Consider the following 21550-nt stretch of genomic DNA (forward strand, 5'->3'; position numbering starts at 1 on the left):
GACTCTATTAGGTGTGTCTTCACCTTCACGTGACAACCGGATATATCGGGTAAAGCCATACCCTTTGCTGACTCATACAGTCTCTTTAGAGTTCTATTAAAAGTGAATTAAGTACACGCACGTTCAGTTCTAACACAAGTGGAAGAGACAGAGTCACCATGCTCATCAGGGAATTGTGAGTGTGTCTGTTTGTTTATAGATCTGAGCTTGTGTATTGCATATTGTTTTATGTTGTGGGTGGATTAAATATTTAATTAATATGAACGTGTGGCTTGTCTTTTTTAATATGATCGCTATGGTTTTTCCTCCCTGTAGTCGAGTCGTCATGCCCCTTACTCTGGAGGAGGTACGAATTATCATCAATACAACTCTGTTTTCCTACTTTAATAAATATTTACTCACTATTAACACGTACGTACACACACACACAGTTCCAGGTGGGACAACTTTACTCTGTAGCGGAGGCAAGTAAAAACGAGACAGGTGGTGGTGAAGGAGTGGAGATCATAAAGAACGAGCCGTGCGATCATCCGGAACTCGGAAAGGGTCAATTCACTCACAAGATCTATCATCTAGCGAGGTAACAACATTACACACGTTATAAGATACTTCGTATCCACTGTATTTTTTTCCCCGTGTAAAGTTAAAAAGCGTCTTTATGCATTTATACAATCACATACCGTATAACTCGATTTGGTGGATTTTACCAAAGGTAGCCAAATTTAAAACCGTCAAATTAAGATTAAGTTTTCCGGTGGACACAACGTCATTGCTGTAGTAGCCACGCCTGAGGCGCCAAATTAAAAACCACTAATTAACCTCTAATTCGTTCAAATAGCTCATCTGCCAAATAATATTATAATATATATATACCTTCCAAATTTTCCAGTTATACGGTATGTGTATGAGTTGTGTGGTATTTGTATTAGGCGGTTTATAAAGTTAGGTTGTGTAATTCTGCAGAACTTTGTCAGGATGTTTTCATTTGTATCCTGTTTTGTAGGGGTTGGTTGATTGCACATGTATTGAGTCTGGGGTTGGTTTGTACCCTGAGGCAATACTGAGTCTGCGTACAGCATGCAGTAGCCAGAGTTACCTGACCCTGTGACCATAGAAACGATTGTTCACAGACCAACTGAAACTCCACAATATTATACCCAGTACACAACACTGTCTGGGTGGGTGTATTCACAGTGTGGTTTGTCTGTTCCCCACAGCAAAGTGCCCAAAGTAATTCGTGTATTGGCCCCCAAAGGAGCTCTGGAGATCCACGAAGAAGCCTGGAACTGCTACCCTTATTGTAAAACTGTTATTTCAGTGAGTCCTCACCAATGCAGTGTGTGTTACAAATTGTCTTAGATCTCTATACAAATTAAAGTTGTTAGTCTTTTGAATATCGAGACCAATTATTATAATTATATATTAAGTGGGTCTAATGTTAGCTACTCTCTACTTTCTCAGAACCCCGACTATATGAAGGATGGTTTTCACATCACTATCCTAACACTCCATGCTGAGAATGACAAGGGGGAGCAAGCTAACGTAAGTGCAGCTGCTCCTGGGCATGACTTATGTATGTGTACCTTTAATGTTGTACTATCTACCAAACTGACCTGCCGATCACTTCTCAGGTCCACAACCTGCCGAAAGCCAAGCTTGATAAGAGAGACGTGGTTCATGTGGACATTGTCAACGATCATGTTTCTTCTTCAGTAAGTGAACATACTAAATACAATCGATGTTTGTTTTCCTAAAATGACTCGTGTTTGGTAGATTTAGCTTTAAAGGCGTATAACTTGATTTTGGAAGGTCCAATTTCAATGCTTTAAACAGTTTTTAGTAGCTAAAATGAGGCCTATATAATCAGGCTCTGGGAAAACCAGACATTTGGAGCAGAATTTGATATTGAGCTATAGCTAAATTTGTACCTACAGCGTAAAATCTCAAAGAAAATGTTATTGGTGTATAAGTATCTACAGTCCTTCTACTACCTCTTCCTTCTACTACCTCTCTGTAAAATCTGATGCTCTACGTCCAACTCTTTCCATCGAAACGCTTTGTCCAAATTTTCGCTATTACCTTATTGAGCAATCTTTTAGAGGCGTTTTTCTCGACACTACATTTTACGGCTTCGAGTTTCTAACACGCATAACTCGGGTATGAAACTAGGTATGTGAACACTAAGCATATCATTGTGTAGGCGATGCTCTGTTCTATCACTTGGTACGTTAATCACCAAAATTTTAGCCTGCTCCAAATGTCTGGTTTTCCCAGAGCCTGTCATTATAGAATCACTATGGTATGATTAACTCTTGATAAGGAATTCTTATTGGATTGATGATATGCTGAATGTTGAAAGTCAAAGATTTGTTTCTAGTCAAACCCATCATTTCCATACACCTAATAGGACTACAAGCCAGAATGGGATCCTGCCAAGTTCCACTCTGAGAAGACGGGTCGTGGTCCACTGGGTTCGGACTGGAAGGAAACCACTCAGCCACTCATGTGCGCCTACAAGCTGGTGGAATGCGAGTTCAAGTGGTTTGGCCTTCAGAGCACAGTGGAGAGCAGAATACAGAAGGTGTGTGTGTTGGGGGGGGGAGGGGAGGGTACTGATTGCTATGTGTAGCTATTCAGTCTACATTAAGACTCCAAATTTGGCTTCAAATCATTTATTTGCGGTTATGTGTCATAGTGAGTTGTTGTTGTTTTGTAACAATCATGTTCCTTTTTGTTCACTAGTGTCAATAGTACACACTTCCTGCCAATAGCCTAATTAAGCTGAAGAATGTGTATATCCTCATTATTATGTAATCATATGATAGATCACACCCACTCGTCACTCATTTCATGTATACAGTACTGTTTATCAGCTGACTGTTACCACGCCCCTCTTTCCCCCACAGGTGTATCCTCGTCTGTTTCGTAACTTCCACCGTCAGGTCTTCTGCTGGCTGGACCAGTGGCATGGAATGACAATGGATGACATTCGCGAGTACGAGGCTCAAGCCAAGGCCGAACTGGACAGGGTAACAGTGCTTATTGATAGTTGCCGTGCATACTTAGCATTGCTCAGACTAATAATTTTGGCCTTCACAATTTGTTACCACCTTCTAAAATGATTTGTAGTTCTAAGTGTTAGTACACAAGCTAAGAAAAAAATCATATTTATGGCAACTTTAGCATAATTGGCTTTTGTTTTGTGGACCTGGATAGACAATAATTGAAGCATTCATTTTCTGATGTGTTACTGAGTGTGTGTTTCTCTCGTGTGCAGGCTCGTACTGAAGGTGAGGTCAGGGGGACTAGTGAACAATAACTAAATATTTATGATTGTATTCGATCAGTAGCTATTTAAATATACTGTACCTTTTAAAACAATTCTTGTTCAATGTTTTGCTTGTTGATAACTAACTACGACATGTTATTATTATTTAAATATTATGCTTGTGCAATGTTTCCTGATGAACAGGTTTAGTTTTCTTTGAAATGTGAACACATGGACGTAATGCACTTATAATATATAAGAGTAGTAAATGATATCAAGAGTTCATTGAACTCTTGATGAATGAACTCTTGATGATATGCATGACTGTACATGTATATATGGCTTGGTTGTCTCAGTACGTGACTTTGATGTGGTTGATGGCCATAATTGTTAGAGGAAATGACTAAAATGGATTAAAGTACGTGTGTTACGTGAGTGTGCGTGCGGGGAGTGTGTTAGCCTAAAAAAGTATAGGAATTTGGCAGCTATTGTGTTGTTATATAATTCCCAATTAGCCATAAAGCATTTTCATTTATAGCAGAGACCATACAACACTGCACTGCTCAAAACAAACGATTATAGACAGTTAGAAAGTTAACAAAGTTGTGGTTACAATTAGTATTGTTTTTGTTGCCATGGAGGATGCTTTTCGTAAGACAGTTGTGAACATTTCCCATGCTCTGAGTAGCTATGACTTGGAGCAGATCGTTTATCTCTTTGCCATCCCTGAACAAGACGGAAAAAACACTCCACTCTCAGTATTGAAGAGGCTTGAAAGAGACGGCAAATTCTCTGCTACTAAGCCAGAGGGGCTGGACAAGCTGCTTCAAGATATTCATCGCAGTGACCTTAGTGGTCGAATAAGTGACTATTGTAGTCGATTCAGACATTGTAGAAGTTGTTAGTACACAAGCTAAGAAAAAATCATATTTATGGCAAGTTTAGGGTAATAGCAATTATTGGCTTTTGTTTTGTGGACCTGGATAGATAATAATTGAAGCATTCATTTTCTGATGTGTTACTGAGTGCATGTGTGTTTCTCTCGTGTGTAGGCTCGTACTGAAGGTGAGGTCAGGGGGACCAGTGAACAATAACTATGATTGGATTCAATCAGTAGCTATTTAAATATACTGTACCTTTTAAAACAATTCTTGTTCAATGTTTTGCTTGTTGATAACTAACTACGACATGTTATTATTATTATTTAAATATTATGCTTGTGCAATGTTTCCTGATGAACAGGTTTAGTTTTCTTTGAAATGTGAACACATGGACGTAATGCACTTATAATAATTATATAAGAGTAGTAAATGATATGCATGACTGTACATGTATTATAATTATGGCTTTAATTGTCTCAGTATTTGACTTGATGTGCATGGTTGAGGACTACGATTGTTAGTGGAAATGACTAAAATGGAAGTTAAAGTACGTATGTTACGTGAGTGTGCGTGCGGGGAGTGTGTTAGCCTAAAAAAGTAAGGAATTTGGCAGCCATTGTGATGTTGCATAATGCCCTATTATAGGTAGTCCATAAAGCATTTTCATTTATAACAGACCATACAACACTGCACTGCTGAAACAAACAGTTATAGATATAATTAGAAAGTCAACAAAGTTGTATTACAGTGTTAGTATTGTTTTAGTTGCCATGGAGGTAGCTTTTCGTATTACAGTTGTGAACATCTCCCATGCTCTGAGTAGCTCTGACTTGGAGAAGATCGTTTATCTCTTTGCCATCCCTGAACAAGACGGAAAAAACACTTCACTCTCAGTATTGAAGAGGCTTGAAAGAGACGGCAAATTCTCTGCTACTAAGCCAGAGGGGCTGGACAAGTTGCTTCAAGATATTCATCGCAGCGACCTCAGTGGTCAAGTAAGTGATTATTGTAGTCGATTCAGACATTGTAAAAGTTATTGTTGCGGCTTGAGTCAATGTCGGCGTGTTGTTGAGCTAACGGAACTGTGTGTACAAGAGGCTGATAACACTAGGAAAAGAATATTAGATCTTCAGCAAAAGTTGGAGAAGTTCTCAGAAAATCAGCGAAACACGCCCTCCACAGATAAGTTTTATAGAGAAATGGGAGATCACTTTAGAGTGGTTCAAAGCGACTTTAACAAGTTCCTAATTTCACCACTTCAAGACTTGCAACAGTTGGTGGGATTGTCGGACAACATCGCAGGCTCTGTAGGAAAAGAAGGTTAGTTATCAGAAGCTCCGGATTATTTACATGCATGATCTCATACAATACAAGATGCATGCTCATAGAGCATTCACCCCGTGCGTTGAGCAGCGGCAAAACAGATACAATAACTTTTAGCGTAATGACCTTATTACAAAATGTTCATTATGGAGAATGATCGTGAATCTATAAAGCAACGATTAGATTGATTATTTTTGCCTTCAAAGATCACCTACAAGTTTTAAGTATAACTAATTTTTCTTAGTAGGTAAAGCAGTCCATGAAATTTAGTGTTTAGTTCGATCAAACAGCTCATTTTGTGTCCACGCACACACCAATCACTCTATCACTCTATCCCTCCTGCGCACGCACGGGGTAAATATTATAATACTTAGTAAGTATAATAGTGTGTGCAGAACTCTGTTGTCGTACTGCTTCGTCAGCATAATTATAGAGCATAGATTTAATGATTATAGTGAAAGCTATACCAGCATGTGTATATTCATGCACCCACAACCCACAACAAGATATATAGTGTGTGTAGAGCTATATACCTTGTTTAGTATAATTATACAGCGAGCATTACTAAAGCTGCCAGCTAGCATGTTTGTTTACCCACAACAAAGGCACACCTATACAGTAAACAGCACAAACACCATTAATAGCGTTGCTTATCTAATTCCCTAACTATACACAAACAATTAGGAGACGAGCCAACTACAGCTGGAGTAAACCCCTCTACCAAATCCACCATCACTGTTAAACCCACCTCGAGCCAATGGGAGGCGGGGCAAACGGAAGATTATGACATTTTGGAGCCGATTGGTTCACAGGACAACTTTGGAGGGAAATCACTCGCCACTCGAATACCAATTCCAACTAGAGCAACTAAAGTATCATCTGGTGAGAGAAAAAGCATAATTTAAATAACACAATTTTAGAGCACAGCTGTGTTAAGTGTTAAGTCCATTTTTAGCTAATTACCCATTACTTAATCCAAAACAGTGGCATGCTTTGTGCGCTTTATCCACGAGTTGATAATGAGACTTGCTATACATGTCTAGTTTATAATGAACATGGACTTATCCATCTCCTGACAATAATCACTATCACCATAATTATCATATCTATACCATCACCATTGCCCTCAGGTCACAGCTCTCCCAGTAGCAGTCCAGTGCAGCTCAGACATAGGACGCCGTTGAGTAGTCCCCAGAGGGGGCGTAGCAGAGACTACGAGTCAGGGGGTAGTCCCCAAAGGGGGCGTAGCAGAGATTCCTCTTCCCTCACCAGCTCAACTGATGACAGTGGATTTGCTGAGTTGAAATTACTTCACGGTCGTTATAGCGCAGGCAAGTGACTTGACTATGTGGCACACCTGCAATGAGGTTGTGTATATACTCAGTGACTGTATAATTATAGATCCAGGAAACATGCAGAGTACAATATATACAATTATACAATGCATGTATAATGACTTTGAAGTACGTTTCCATTATGCCCTACAGGTAGTCGCCCTCGTAATGACAGCCTCCGCCACACTTGGAGAGAGTCTCGGGAGTACACCTCCCTGGACCTAGCCACTTGCATCAATCGTAAGTCACACCACACACAGAGTATAATCATGTAGTGGTGTTCATCTCGTAATTTCTTACCCACTGCAGAAAGTTCAGACTACATGAACATTCATTCAAAAACTCCAAAAAAATGACGAACAGTTTTCTTATTCATTCCATACCGTACCAGCACACTCCCTGTTTGTTTGTCTGTCTCACATATTTGGTAAACAACATTCCCTTATAAATTATGTCATATGAAAGCAATTTTAATGAGCTCAGACTTATTAGCTGAGGTCCTAGTGCGTTGCCAAATAATTACCTGACATAGCTTGGCAATTGCAGTTGGGATGGCTATGCAAAACGTACGCCTTCTTCTCACTGCAGCGTGCCATCAAATGCATGCCAACAAAGTTAATGGAAGCGGAAATTCTCAGAAAGAAATTCCTCCCGTATTTTCTCTGCACAAAGAACTAGATCTAGCTGCACATGCGCAATAGACAGTAGCTGTAGAATAGAAGAAACAGAGAAAAGATGGATGTATCTCCCGAGTCTAATGCAAGGTTCATAGCATTCAGACAGCTGGTGTTCCGTTGCTCTGAGCAGCTCAGTAGCAACGAACTGCATGCCCTGGTCTACGTATGGCTGTACTCTGAGAAAGAGAGCTACAAAGATGCCTCAGGGATCAGTATTTTCTCAAAACTCGAGGCTACTGGAAAGTTTAGTCCATGGAATCCAGAGGGCCTCCTTGAAATGCTGAAAGAAATTAAGCGGAATGATCTCTGCAGTGAAGTCAAAGATTTTATGAAAATAAAGTGGCCGAAAGTAGTAAAAAAAGGAACAAAAAATGTGGTGTGTACGACTGATGAAGATCTCCAAGCGACGTTCGAAGTGGTGGTATCCCAGGCAACAGTGCTGATGCAACAAATTGAGGCGTTTGAGATAGTTCTTTTACAGGAGAAAGACGCAAGAGAGAAAGCAAGGAAGGTCATCACAGAAGCAGCACAGACGGCAAAGACACTGTCTGACAGATTGCTAAGAGCTCAGAGTGAGCTATATGACGCCAACAATACTGATCACGACCAGTATGTGGACCTGGACAACTACAGACCCCAGAGACGTAAGGAGTGTAAGGCAGTGTATATACTTTGGCTCAATTTGTTTTGACCATTACAATTATTCTGCATGTAAAGGTGATGTCTACATATCAGTGCTTGCCAAGAGACTAGTGGGCCAGCAATATTCCATTCACATATATAATAGGCTGACAATACCCTTAGGCTGTGGCTGTTGGCACTCAAACCATCATTGAGTGTATGAGTTATATGCACAACTGTATATGCATTACCAATACCATATACACATGCACAGTTGTGTTTATAGTGTCTTCTAATCCAATCTCCCATGATCACAGCAAGGAACAAGTTTAATCAACTTTTAATGGTTTACAGTTTCATTTTGGAATACATATTGTAACAAACTAATGACAGAAGTTTTCCCAAATGTTTATTAGAGCTAGTATAGAAAGCTGCTGATTTTACTAGATTGACAAACACTAACAAACAATCCTTTGTTTACAATTCCTTGTTTGGAGCTGTTATCTTAAAGACAAGTTATATAGAAGCCTATAGATACTTGTTTACTGTTGTATAAAGTGAGTTTGATATGATAATCATTATTCCCACTGCAGCCAGAGCGTCATCCCTTACTGCGAGTGTCAGCCAACAATGTCTCCCCACCCCCCCCACCAGCCTCACACCAACACACACCACCTTCACACGAATCACACCCTCCCAAACCACCCCCATTGATGCAGATATGGGCGAGTACATCGATATGTCAAGTTTGAAGCTCGGAAAGAATAAAAAAAATAATGGAGTCTTGCCTACCAATACAAACTTAGCAAGTTTAGCTAACTGCTATAGCGATTCGGCAACCTCAAAGAAAGGCATGACTACAGTAGGATTGTCCACTGCAGTGGCAACAGTATCCCCCTCATCTAAAGCCCCCACCCACTCAGCTACTCCTTGCAATGAGTACAGTGTTCCCACCAGCAGCGCAGGGAGCTCAAGGTACAACTCAAGGCATAACTCAATCGATGCAAACATGTATCTCAGTCCCTTAATGCAAGAAGAAGGAGCACTCTACTGCAACTTAGAGGAGATACAAGCAGCGGTGATGACAGCACCCCCCTCGTCTAAAGCCCCCACCCACTCAGCTATCCCCTGCAATGAGTACAGTGTTCCTACCAGCAGCGCAGGGAGCTCAAGGAATAACTCATTCGATGCAGACATGCATCTTAGTCCCTTAATGCAAGAAGAAGAAGGAGCACTTTACTGCAACTTAGAGGAAATGCAAGCGAAGCTCCTACAAAAATTATCGAAACAAAGCTTTGACAGTACTCAGAACAGTGACCCTGCAATGCCCCCTGCTAATATCAATGGCCTACCCCCTCGAGACATTCAACGTTCTAAACTCCACACCTCTATGTCACTCCCCGTAACCACAGAAAGAAGCCCCCCAGGGAAAATAAACTCACTGAGTAGCGTGGAAGAAGTACCACCCTCAAGCAGTAATGATTCTGGCGATGCACTAAGCCAGAAAGATAGTGATCATGCACCCAGTGTGGTGGGGAACAAACCAAGCATTGCCCCCAAGCCTCGTATCAAACCGAAACCAGGTAAGTTTATGTATAAATGCAATTATGATAATTATGCATGGTGTATACATGTGTATAAAATACCCAGCATTATATTTTTGAACGGCCATTTTGTTAATTGGTCCAATAACTTATGAAAGCTTACAATGAGCTCAATATCTGAAAATCAAAGGGCCTGCTTTTGAAATAGCTTGGTCTTTTCAAAATTGGTGAACTTACACCAGAACTCTAGTTATAGAGCCGACTCTTACCCTCGCTAATATTGACGTCATTCACATGTTGTATTGACTCTACAGCTAAATGTTCTAACTGTATTCCTTATATAGACATGCAACCCAGACGGTCATCAGTGGGTCACATGACCCACATGCGAGTGCGGTCAAGGCTAGTGTCCAAATCCGTCAGGTGTACGTCTGTACTCGGTTGTGCGAAGAACCCAGTGCTAGCCAATCAGGAAACACCTGTCATGCCATGTGATGAGGAAGGTGAAAGAGAGCTTGAAACTGGAGGTGGGTTGGTTATTGCAATAAACATCGAATGATCATCTATTTTGCAGAATTTCATTACTACACTCACCTACAAGCACCAGAACAAAAAAGTAAGTGGAAATACAAGCTATTTTACAAGTCCTGTGGAAAGCACACTTGCAATATTAGCCTAAAATCCATGGCAGGCCTTTGTAATTCGAGGCTATTGCAATAATTATGCCAGACAACACAGGTACTTAACTGATTTCACTACTGGTTTTTCCCATAACTACACAGATGACTCTGACAGGATGTATGCAGTTGTACGTCATCATTGAGCACACCCTACATACTGAAACTGTATTCATTAACCACATTAATAATTTATTGGTCGCCATAAATATGTTAGCTTAACAGTCTATGATTTCCTGGGGAATTTTTTTTATAATCACAAGTGAGCAAATATGGAGTGATCATTGAATTCATATGTTATCAGTGGTTTTATGACGTCAATTTATGCCACAACTTGCAGTAGTTTCTTTATCTGATTAGTGAAAGTTAGTTGTCTTAGCCATGGCTACAAGAATACCTTCTAGAAAGCTTAAAGTAGACTTTGGTTGGTTGCTAGATAGGGTAACTGAAGGGTTAGATATATCAGAATGCCAAAGAATAGCTAGGGCAGAAGATCTCCCAAAGTCTAAGATCTCAGACAGCGAAGAGTTTCGTATAAATCTTCTCAGCCTTTTGCGAGAGAGAAGAAGATTTGGCCCATTGGAACTTGATGGTCTAATTGAGATACTACTTAACATTAAACGGGAGAATTTGATCGATGAAGTGGAGCAGTACAAAAGTGAGCAACGCTATAAAGAGGAACGGGAGCAATACAAGATTCAGAAAGGGAAATCGTATAGGCCTCAATCTGAGGAAATTGAAGAGATTGGTCACCAAATCGCTACAATAAGGTCTAAAATGCTCTTAATGCTGAAAGCAGTTCTAGAAGCAGAAGAAAATTTTGAAAAGTACAAAACAGGTGAAAAGACAATCGAGGAAGTGAGAAAATCTCTTGATAAATGCTTAGAGAGACGCGCTATGAAATCTACCTGGTCCGATTCTAGCATTTGCTCTAGTACTGGCACACATTCTCCCATAGAAGAAGGTGCGGTCCCCCTATCTGTTTTTAAGTAGCTGCATGTTTAATGTAGGAATTCTTTAATTTCAGATCATTACTCTGTGCTACCTGGACCAACAGAGGAGACAGAACGTGACAAAGCACAGCTCCCCCCAGACACTACACCCCCAAATCCTATTAAGAGTCACAAGCAACCTTTAAAGCCTGTACGCTACAAGCGTAGACCTATTTCGATAGCACAGGGAATAGAAAGCACACCAATCCCCCCACATCAGGCCGAGCCCTTAGGCAATACAGATAGCGATCTTACAGGTGGCACAGGAGACAGTGGGATGGGGACTGGAGAGTCGTCGGACAGGAATACATGGATTGAGAACTCCGCAGAGAAAATAGGTAACATGTAATGAACAGTACTATAGCTATCTTTCAAACCAAACAAATTTATAGCACAAGAGTTGAAGACATCATCACCAAGACCACCTGCAGTGAAACCAAGACCACCAAAGAAAGGTCAATACACACCTTTAATAGGCAGAAATGAGCCGCAAGGAGGCTATACCAAACTGATAAAAGCGGACAGTCTGGATGGTAAGTAACCCGGACTATAATTATCTTTTATCGTTCTCTTTTTCACAGGTTTGATGTCGGAGCTAAAAAAGAGACAAGACAATTTATAGTACATTGTGTTTGCACGGTTATATACAATGCACAAGAAAATGTTGTAACTATTGTCAGTGTAACATTATTATTAAGCAGTCACGAGTCAGTTGCATTAAACTAACATCAGAGAATATGCATAGTTAACAAAATTAGTAACACTATAAACACTGATTGTTCACGCACAATGCTTGTTTACACACGTAACTATGGATATACCAGAGCCATTTAAATGACCACACATGCATGCAAGTATAATAGCTTTATATTGGCAGCATTCTACCTCTTTCCATTACGTTTGTACACACATATATATAAATTATATATATAATTATATAGTTGTTACTGTACACTATCAATGAAATGTCAATTTATTCAAACCGCTGTAAGCAAAATAATACATGTACATGCACATAATTGTGCATCTTCAGATATTGCAATAATAATATTGTAGTTTTTGTGTATGTGGATTGCACGCAACTTAAGTGTTAGCACTGTCATGGTCTCCTTACAACGTCAGTGTACAGAGAGTCCTCATCTTCAGCTACTTGCTGCTTTAACAATGCCATGTATCTGCTCTCTTGTGGTTTGGTGATATACATAGGGTTTTCCATCATATCATCGTTTTCCAGCCCTGAGGGCAAAAATCCAGTATACATTCAAAATAAAGTCATTATTCTATACACAATGAATAGTGGTAGTGCATGTGCTAACTGCTATTATGTGTCAGACAATGTAATGGTGACACCTGCATGCATGTGCTATAAGTATAGTAGAGCTTAGTCTACGAGCTCAATAAGACACCGTGTGCTAAACCATGCATGCACTAAGTATAGTTGGCTAAGTGATATGTCTCACCTTGTGGCTGGGGGTTTCCAGGAAGCCATTCCCTCAGCTTTCCCTCTCCACTTCCAATCCCGCTGTCTGTGTGTCTCACCATTCCAACAGTTGTTCTCGTCCAATTGACAACTTCAACATAGCTTTTCTCGTCCAATTCAGTCTGATCGACAGCTTCATAATAATTCACCTCTTCTACTCCATTGGATGATTCAACGACATTATCGTATGCAGGTTGCTCGCTTTCATACGAGGGGTCGACAGCATTGTCATAGAAACCCTCCTCCTCTTGTAAAAACATGTGTGCCTTGCAGGAAGAGTCTAAAAGGGGGCGGTTTCTGATGGGAATTTGGTCGTACGTATCATATGCCTGACCCAAGGTAGGCATAGGAACAATATCATCGTACTGTTCTCCATCATCTTGTCTGTGACCCAAGGTTGACATAGGAACAATCTCATCGTATTGTTCTCCATCGTCTTGTCTGTGACTCAAGGTTGACATAGGAATAATCTCATCGTACTGTTCTCCATCGTCTTGTCTGTGACTCAAGGTTGGCATAGGAACAATCTCATCGTATTGTTCTCCATCGTCTTGTCTGTGACCAAAGGTTGGCATAAGAACAATCTCATCGTACTGTTCTCCATTGTCTTGTCTGTGACCCAAGGTTGGCATAGGAACAATCTCATCGTATTGTTCTCCATCGTCTTGTCTGTGACTCAAGGTTGACATAGGAATAATCTCATCGTACTGTTCTCCATCGTCTTGTCTGTGACTCAAGGTTGGCATAGGAACAATCTCATCGTATTGTTCTCCATCGTCTTGTCTGTGACCAAAGGTTGGCATAAGAACAATCTCATCGTATTGTTCTCCATCGTCTTGTCTGTGACCAAAGGTTGGCATAAGAACAATCTCATCGTACTGTTCTCCATCGTCTTGTCTGTGAATGACAGTAGCTCCAAAACCAACAGACAGGCTCTGTGATAGTGACTTCTTGACTGGTGGTAAGAGTGGCTTCTTGTCTGTGTGTAGATGTTTATATATAGGTGTGTGTGTGCATGCATGTGCGTGTGTGCATGTGTGTGTGTGTGTGTGTGTGTGTGTGTGTGTGTGTGCATGTACACTTACAGGTCCGGAGTTTAGGTTGCATAAGTGTTTCAGCTTTCTTTTTGTTCCCTGCAAATTCATGAGTGTGTAATGGAAATTTGATATACAGCTTTATACCTTTGTCTCGGCTTGATGTGGAGCTGTGCTGAGTGCTCACATGATCAGGTAATGTAACACCAGCATCAGCAGCTGCCTTTCTCATGGCTTGACAAACGGATACCACAGCCTGCTCATCTTTGGACAACATGAATATGGCCTTCTTGACTTGAGGGATGACTGCTGCTAGCTTATCTCTGGGTACTTGTTGTTGCATAAGCTCACGAAGGACGGTCATCAAGTTACTGGCATGGGTCATAGCCAGGGCAAACATATCCTCAAGGTTGTCTTGAGGATTCTCTATTGTTACTGACTGTATTGGCTGTTTAACTGCTGCTTTCCCTTCCTCTTTTGACTTTTTTTTTTATTTTCTTTGCGGGTTTTACAAAGAGATGGTTCTGCTTGTACTTATTCACCTCCGCTATCAAATTATCTCTGGATAGTCGCTTGAGTAGGCCAGCGAAGCCGTCAGGATTCTTGGGACTGAAGACGCCCTTGGCTTCCAACTTGTGTAAGAAGTGGACCCTCATGTCCTGTAGTCCAGTGGAGCCTGGGGGCAGCTCCAGGATGAATCCTTCTTCATAGGAGAGTCGTGACATCTCATCCTCCGTCAATTTCTGGGCTACTTTCATCAGCATGCTCCTGAACTCTTTGGCAAGCTCTGCTGGTGCCACATTTGCCATGAGTAATGGTAACTTAACTGGATGAAGGAGGTAGCTGATAATATTTTTTGAGTAAAATAATAGCTGTCTAATAAACTGAGTGGCATAACGAGTGATGGTGTGATGACAATAATTATAACAATATTCATTGCTCTTATTATATGTATTTGGGCAATGTTCAGCCATTCATGGAAACGCTTACAATGGGCCATTCTTGTAGTAAACCTGGCTGTTGCATAATACTTTGAGCTAAAGCTGATGCATGAGCTAAAGATGCTCATGAATATTTATATCTGTAGTCAATTACAAATAAAGAATAAAGAATGCAATGAATTAAGCATACGTGTGTGTTATTGATTCGTAACTAAGGATGTCAATAACAACACAGCTGCAGTACTTTGTTTATGTGATTAGTCAAATTACTTTAGCCATGCTTCATTAATTTTATCTGACCACACAGGTATATAGCTTTAAGGACACAATACTGGCAGCACTCCGCTGCTATACTTCACACACTACATGTACATGTAGTTGTACCATCATAGAAATGTCAACAATTCAACTATGTCAACAATAAAAACTTGAACGAGCAAATAATAATGAGTGCACTGGTAAAAATGCATAATTATGCTATATATACTTGTAATAAAAACATTTGTGCTCAAAAGCATGACTGTGCTGTTATGTTATACATGCATGCAAGCAACTTAAAATGTTAGCACTGTCATTGTCTCCTTACAATGTTACTGTACAGAGAGTCCTCATCTTCAGCTACTTGCTGCTTCAACAGTGCCATGTACCCTCCTCTCTCTCGTGGCAGCTGGGTATGATACATTGGGTTTTCAACCAGCCCATCTTCGTCCAGCTCTGAGGGCGAGGGATCTGTGCAAAACGTATAAGGAAACAGTCTCATGGATCTACTATACACAGGTACTTGGTTATGAATAGTATATTATACACAAACCCATGCAGTCAGACACCAGAGGAGGTAGGACATGCGTGCCTCAATTTAGCAATTAGCCTCTGCAATAACCTTGAGCGTGGGCGGATAATTAAACGCCCACACTCAACGTTATTGCATAGGCTAATTGCTAAATCGAGGCACGCATGTCCTACCTCCTCTGGTCTGACGACACTGGGTGCTTAAAATAAATCAGCAAAGTGTTAAATTTTTACACATCTCACCTTGTGGCTGGAGGTTGCTAGGTAGCCATTCTCCCGGCTTTGCCTCTCCACTTCCGATCCCACTGTCTGTGTGTCTCACTACTCCATAGTTGTTCTCGTCCAATTCAGTCTGATCGACAATCACATCATAGTTCATCTCTTCCACTCCATTGGATGATTCAACAACATTGTCGTATGTAGGCTGCTCGCTTTCACACGAGGGGTCGACAGCATTGTCACAGAAACCTTGTGGAGGCACGTGTGCCTTGCGGGAAGAATCCAAAAGTGGGCGGTTTCTGATGGGAACTTGGTCGTACGTATCATATGCCTGACCCAAGGTTGACATGGAAACAATCTCATCGTAATTTTCTCCATCATCTTGTCTGTAAGCGACAGTAGCTCCAAAACCAACAGACAGGCTCTGTGATAGTGGTTTCTTGTCTGTGTGTGTACATGGAAGTAATGATATAGTTTACAGTGTGTGTGTGCGTGTGTGTGTGTGTGTGTGTGTGTGTGTGTGTGTGTGTGTGTGTGTGTGTGTGTGTGTGTGTGTGTGTGTGTGTGTGTGTGTGTGTGTGTGTGTGTGTGTGTGTGTGTGTGTGTGTGTGTGTGTGTGTGTGTGTGTGTGTGTGTGTGTGTGTGTGTGTGTGTGTGTGTGTGTGTGTGTGTGTGTGTGTGTGTGTGTGTGTGTGTGTGTGTGTGTGTGTGTGTGTGTGTGTGTGTGTGTGTGTGTGTGTGTGTGTGTGTGTGTGTGTGTGTGTGTGTGTGTGTGTGTGTGTGTGCTTACAGAACTTAGGTTTCATTAACGTTTCAGGCTTCTTCTTTTTTCCTGCAAAGTCATGAGAGTGTGCAACATGAATGGAAATGCGATCTAGCAGCTGCATTATATACCTTTGCCCCCACTAGAGCTGTGCTGAGCGCTTGCATGAGCAGGAAATCTAACACCAGCGTCAGCAGCTGCCTTTCTCATGGCTTGACAAACGGATACCACAGCTTGCTCCTCTTTGGACAACATGAGTATGGCCTCCTTGACTTGAGGAGTGACTGCCGCTAGCCTCTCTCTGGGTATGGGTTGTTGTATAAGCTCACGAAGTTCCTCCAACCCTGACATCAAGTTGCTGGCGTGGGTTATGGCCAGTGCAAACATATCCTCAAGGTTGTCTTGAGGGTTCTCTGTCGTGGCTTTTTAACCGTTGCTTTCTCTTTATCTTTCTCTTTATCTTTGGACTTTTTCCACTTTGTTTTACTTTTCTTTGTGGGTTTTACGAAGAGATGGTTCAGTTTGTAATTATTCACCTCCACTATCAAATCTTCTCTGGATAATCGCTTGAGTACGCGAGTGAAACCGTCAGGATTCTTGGGACTGAAGACGCCCTTGGCTTCCAACTTGTGTAAGAAGTGGACCCTCATGTCCTGTAGTCCAGTGGAGCCTGGGGGCAGCTCCAGAGTGAACCCTTCTTCATAGGATAATCGTGACATCTCATCCGCTGTCAATTTCTGGGCAACTTTCATCAGCATGCTCCTGAACTCCTTGGCAAGCTCTGCTGGTGCCACATTTGCCATACCAGATACTATACTTTCCCGCAGCTTTATAGGAGACACGTTTGGTACTAAATTCCTAGCTATGGAGTACAGTTCCTATAGCTAGAGTACAAATTGAGTAACAGAGAATGGTACAGTAAGATCTTCAGGATTGTACACTCCTCTATCTTGATGGAATAAATATGGTGTGTGGTATGATTTATTGAAATAATCATTGAGGTGTGTATTGTATTCATATCTGTAGGCATGGAGGAGGCTTAAATAAATAATTCATAGTTACAGTTGTTTACAATGATTTAGAGCTGTGGGCTATTTGAAATTATCTCACAAGTAGATCTATAGCATTATGCAGCAGACATGCAGGTCTACTCTAGCTACAAGAATGGCACATTGTGAACATTTCCATATGAATGGCTGACACATTGCCCAAATACATATAATAGGAGCAATGAATATCATTATTATTGCCTTCATCTCTCACTATTCCACAATTAAGATACTAACTCTAGTCTAGGACATCACTCAGCCAGCTATAGAATAATCATCTTATCTTACCCTATAAGATATTATCAGTCACCTCCTTCATCCAGTGAACCATTAATCATGGCAAATGTGGCACCAGCAGAGCTTGCCAAAGAGTTTAGGAGCATGCTAATGAAAGTTGCCCAGAAATTGACAGAGGATGAGATGTCACAAATGTCCTATGAAGAAGGGTTCACTCTGGAGCTGCCCCCAGGCTCCACTGGACTACAGGACATGAGGGTCCACTTCTTACTCAAACTAGAAGCCAAGGGCGTCTTCAGTCCCAAGAATCCTGATGGTTTCGCTGGTGTACTCAAGCGACTATCCAGAGAAGATTTGATTGTGGAGGTGAATAAGTACAAGCAGAATCATCTACGAGGCAACAAGAAATTGTTTAAGAGTAAATCAAAAGATGTAATGGTGAAAAAGCCATCGGAAGCAAAGCAGTCAATAACGACGACAGAATATCCTCAAGACAACCTTGAGGATATGTTTGCACTGGCCATGACCCACGCCAGCAACTTGATGTCAGTGTTGGAGGAACTTCGTGACCTTATGCAACAACCCATACCCAGAGATAGGCTAGCGGCAGTCACTCCTCAAGTCAAGGAGGCCATTGTCATGCTGTCCAAAGAGGAACAGACTGTGGTATCTGTCTGTGAGAGCTTAAAGAAAGTCTCCGCCGAGACGAAAACCAGTGTGAATACAAGCAATCAGAGCAGCCCAAAGCCCCTCAAGGGTGTTCACAGTACATGTAAGTTGAAAGCATTTCACAATAATCAAGTTGTTCAAATACATTTTTCGTTAAATGCAGTTGGCAGAAAAAAGTCTTCAGAAACTCTGAGCCCTATGTCTATAGTCTGTAAGTCATTATGTGCATGATGTATCTGTGCATGTAAAGGTTTTACCACCATCATAGATAAGAAGAAAACGACACCCCCCTCACCAACTTCAACAACTGAGCCATTTGCCATAGGTCCAAAATCCCCACTTACCCCTCAAAACCCCGAAAACGATTATAGTGAGGTTGTTTCTATGACTACACTTGGAGAAGGCTACGGAAACTATGACCAGATCCCAGCTACAAAACATGCCCAGCTTAAGGCTGACGTTATATACGACGTTGTAGCCAATTATTGTCCAGAAGAAAGCAGTCCAACTACACAGACGGAGGAGGCTAATAAGGATATATCACTTTTAGGTGAGGCAAGCTCTGGTGGTAGCAAAACCAGTGACAAATTAGCCTCGGAGAGTGGGGGGCCAGAGAAGAAGGATCAGTTGCCAATAACAAAGAAACCATCAGGTGATCAAACACTATCTGTATCTGTGTATAAAAAAATTATAATGCCTGATTGACTATTTACCCTGATTGACTATTTACTGCACCTTTCAGATCCTACGCCCGTGAAGATGGAGGAGCTGATAAGTCCTGCTCAGGCAAACAAGAAGAGGCAGCCTTACATGGAACTATTGATCATGGAAGATGAAGAGAAAGATGCTGATGATGCTGATTATACTGACCTAATCAAGCTGCCTGAAATAGTATCTAAGACTAATTTGTGAAACTACTATCTTCCATGTATTGTTGTGTGATTGTCAGCACTACATGGGACTGCGCATGCGCTAGTCTCACGAGACTGCAGGGAAGAGTCAAAGGTGCGGCTACTAAGAGAGAATTGTGCGCATGCGCAGCTTCAGAGTTATAGAAATGATTACGTCAGAGAGTTTCAGAATTGTGCGCGTGCGCAGCTTTAGAGTTATAGAAATGATTACGTCAGAGAGTTTTCAGGGAAATATTCCTTAGATCAGATAGCACAAAAAGGAACGAGCTAGAGCTAAAATGTAGAACTGAGCACCAGAGCACCAGAGCAAGTAGAGTCTAGAAACATGGCTTCTGACTACGTGGCTTCGCAAGCGTTCAGGGTGTTTATGCTCCAAGAGATTTGCCAGCACCTGACTCCCAGCGATGTTGAAAGCCTTCTCTACACAAATCAGCTACCCATGCCAGATCTCACTGAGAGTGGCACAAAAGTTATGATGAAGCTGGAAATGCGAGACATGTTCTCAGTATCCAACATAACTCCCTTAGCAGACATGATGAGAAACATACACAGAAATGATTTGGCTAAGAAGGTAGAAAAGTTTCAGAAGTTGAAAAGTAAAAAAGAACATAAAAAAAAGGAGCATGCAGTGGATGCTCGCATGTTTCAGAAATGCTATATCACAGCAAGTATACAGACTATTAAATTGCAAACAAAGATCCTTTTGGAGCAGATTGAAGAGCTAAAAAGCACTGCTTCGAAAATGGGCTGTACAGAAGTGGAAAAAGTTATCAGAGACGCTATCGAAATCATTGAAGTACAGTTCCAGGAGAAGCTTCAACTTGCCTCCAGTAAACTTCCCCAACTGAGACAAGACAGTGTCGATTCCCTAGACAGTCCCCCCTCCAGCCTGTCCAGTAGCGAGGGTGTTCTGGACGTGCGGTCTCCAACGGGAACACTCGAGAGAGGACCTAGACCTCGTTCAGGTGCCGTATCCAAGACAAGGTCATTACCAAGAGGTAAGTATTACGTTACAATATTAAATAGACTGTGATCGTGAAATTATTATTTTTACACAGACTTTACTACTGCACCGAAGAAACCCTTGCTACCTCCAAGCATCTCCACGCAAGTACAGGATTTGCAACCAGACGATCACGATTATGAATATGTGACTCCTGGAAGTTTCTCACCTGTACAAAGCGAGCAGCTCCATTACAGCTCCACAGACATTGCCCCCTCAAGTAGACAAGATGAAAGCAGAGGACATTTAGTCACCGGTCGAGATAGTCCAGCACAGCCATCAAGACTAAAGCCTACTGTTGCCCCCAAGCCATCAAAACTGCAAAGCTCTACCACCACCTCGACTAGTGACTACACAGGTGGTAGTGCAGACACCAGCACAGGTGATAGTGGGTTCGTAGACTCCAAGAAGTTCAGGAAGGAACGTCCTCCTCCACATCTATTACCAAGACACAACTACACACCTCTTAAAGCTGAGCAGAGAGACACTGTTGATTGTTATGCAACACCTGAACCTCAAGGTAAACACATAAATTACAATGATTGCGACTATTTGCATTTGTTTTGGCTTTGAGATGTTTTCATTTCTCACATACATGTAGATGCTGAGTATGATGAAGTGGGCCATGGCAAAGAAGATTTGTATGTGAACATTGCAAGATAAACATGCACTTCTGTTATAATGATGTATGTCTACCTAAGTAAGTAATTCGTGTTTATTTCACACCATTAATTTATTGATTGAGTATACGTGTTACGTAACAGCTGAATAGGTCAAATACCGGGGAGACTACCAAAAATTAAATGTGATCAACCTCCGCTATATGGTTGCTAAACTACTATAGTCTGACAGACAATTAAGATAGAGATTTTTTACACTAAGCAGTTTTTCCCACACACACACATGCATGTACTGAGATGGTTGACGTATACAAACAACAGGGAGCTCCATATATGGTTATGCAACTAGATGAGGTGGTTGACCCGTGTCATGTACACTTCCACGGCATCCTAAGAGTGTTCATTACAGAACCACCACTGAGGCTACTGAAGCCACTCACGAAAGTTCTACTGAAAGGCCTTCTCTCCCCCTTTTACACTATTCCCAATGTGAGCTTATGCAACGTGAGGTCAAGGTG

At 41.4% G+C, this 21550-nt stretch overlaps 7 protein-coding genes across 8 annotated transcripts; 5 read left to right on the plus strand and 2 right to left on the minus strand.

The window, feature by feature from the left end:
- Window positions 1-21: 21 nt before the first annotated feature.
- Window positions 22-4528, plus strand: LOC135339545 (phosphatidylinositol transfer protein alpha isoform-like). Of its 2 annotated transcripts, none has more exons than XM_064535680.1 (9): window positions 22-175; window positions 316-346; window positions 432-580; window positions 1218-1317; window positions 1462-1542; window positions 1632-1712; window positions 2408-2581; window positions 2907-3029; window positions 4321-4528. In XM_064535680.1, the coding sequence occupies exons 1-9, from the start codon at window positions 159-161 to the stop codon at window positions 4360-4362; spliced, it is 798 nt and encodes a 265-aa protein (XP_064391750.1). In that variant the 5' UTR covers window positions 22-158; the 3' UTR covers window positions 4363-4528. The 2 variants fall into 2 exon arrangements, with proteins under 2 accessions (XP_064391750.1, XP_064391749.1); XM_064535679.1 differs by lacking the exon at window positions 4321-4528 and adding an exon at window positions 3278-3490 and having other exon boundaries at window positions 23-175.
- Window positions 4529-4919: 391 nt separating this feature from the next.
- On the plus strand, window positions 4920-7270 carry LOC135339581 (uncharacterized). Its single transcript, XM_064535723.1, has 5 exons — window positions 4920-5469; window positions 6157-6354; window positions 6603-6807; window positions 6964-7046; window positions 7116-7270. The coding sequence occupies exons 1-5, from the start codon at window positions 4920-4922 to the stop codon at window positions 7160-7162; spliced, it is 1083 nt and encodes a 360-aa protein (XP_064391793.1). The 3' UTR covers window positions 7163-7270.
- Window positions 7271-7541: 271 nt separating this feature from the next.
- On the plus strand, window positions 7542-12024 carry LOC135339558 (uncharacterized). Its single transcript, XM_064535696.1, has 8 exons — window positions 7542-8127; window positions 8698-9687; window positions 9993-10175; window positions 10223-10264; window positions 10431-11289; window positions 11353-11655; window positions 11710-11850; window positions 11899-12024. The coding sequence occupies exons 1-5, from the start codon at window positions 7542-7544 to the stop codon at window positions 10469-10471; spliced, it is 1842 nt and encodes a 613-aa protein (XP_064391766.1). The 3' UTR covers window positions 10472-11289; window positions 11353-11655; window positions 11710-11850; window positions 11899-12024.
- Window positions 12025-12274: 250 nt separating this feature from the next.
- On the minus strand, window positions 12275-14591 carry LOC135339570 (uncharacterized). The gene is made up of 4 exons (XM_064535710.1): window positions 13979-14591; window positions 13883-13930; window positions 12778-13776; window positions 12275-12553 (listed from the first exon to the last, which is right to left on the minus strand). Exons 1-4 carry the CDS (start codon window positions 14229-14231, stop codon window positions 12417-12419), a joined length of 1437 nt encoding a protein of 478 aa, XP_064391780.1. The 5' UTR covers window positions 14232-14591; the 3' UTR covers window positions 12275-12416.
- A 585-nt stretch (window positions 14592-15176) lies between these two features.
- LOC135340185 (uncharacterized) lies at window positions 15177-17346 on the minus strand. The gene is made up of 5 exons (XM_064536507.1): window positions 17031-17346; window positions 16675-16965; window positions 16571-16612; window positions 15805-16224; window positions 15177-15501 (listed from the first exon to the last, which is right to left on the minus strand). Exons 1-5 carry the CDS (start codon window positions 17344-17346, stop codon window positions 15344-15346), a joined length of 1227 nt encoding a protein of 408 aa, XP_064392577.1. The 3' UTR covers window positions 15177-15343.
- LOC135339573 (uncharacterized) lies at window positions 17290-19446 on the plus strand. Its single transcript, XM_064535714.1, has 4 exons — window positions 17290-18601; window positions 18662-18709; window positions 18767-19150; window positions 19241-19446. The coding sequence occupies exons 1-4, from the start codon at window positions 17929-17931 to the stop codon at window positions 19408-19410; spliced, it is 1275 nt and encodes a 424-aa protein (XP_064391784.1). The 5' UTR covers window positions 17290-17928; the 3' UTR covers window positions 19411-19446.
- A 288-nt stretch (window positions 19447-19734) lies between these two features.
- LOC135339576 (uncharacterized) lies at window positions 19735-21159 on the plus strand. The gene is made up of 3 exons (XM_064535718.1): window positions 19735-20407; window positions 20468-20932; window positions 21014-21159. The coding sequence occupies exons 1-3, from the start codon at window positions 19735-19737 to the stop codon at window positions 21073-21075; spliced, it is 1200 nt and encodes a 399-aa protein (XP_064391788.1). The 3' UTR covers window positions 21076-21159.
- Window positions 21160-21550: the final 391 nt, after the last annotated feature.

This window comes from Halichondria panicea, chromosome 8, assembly GCF_963675165.1.
Source record: "Halichondria panicea chromosome 8, odHalPani1.1, whole genome shotgun sequence".
NCBI classification, from domain to species: Eukaryota; Metazoa; Porifera; class Demospongiae; order Suberitida; family Halichondriidae; genus Halichondria; species Halichondria panicea.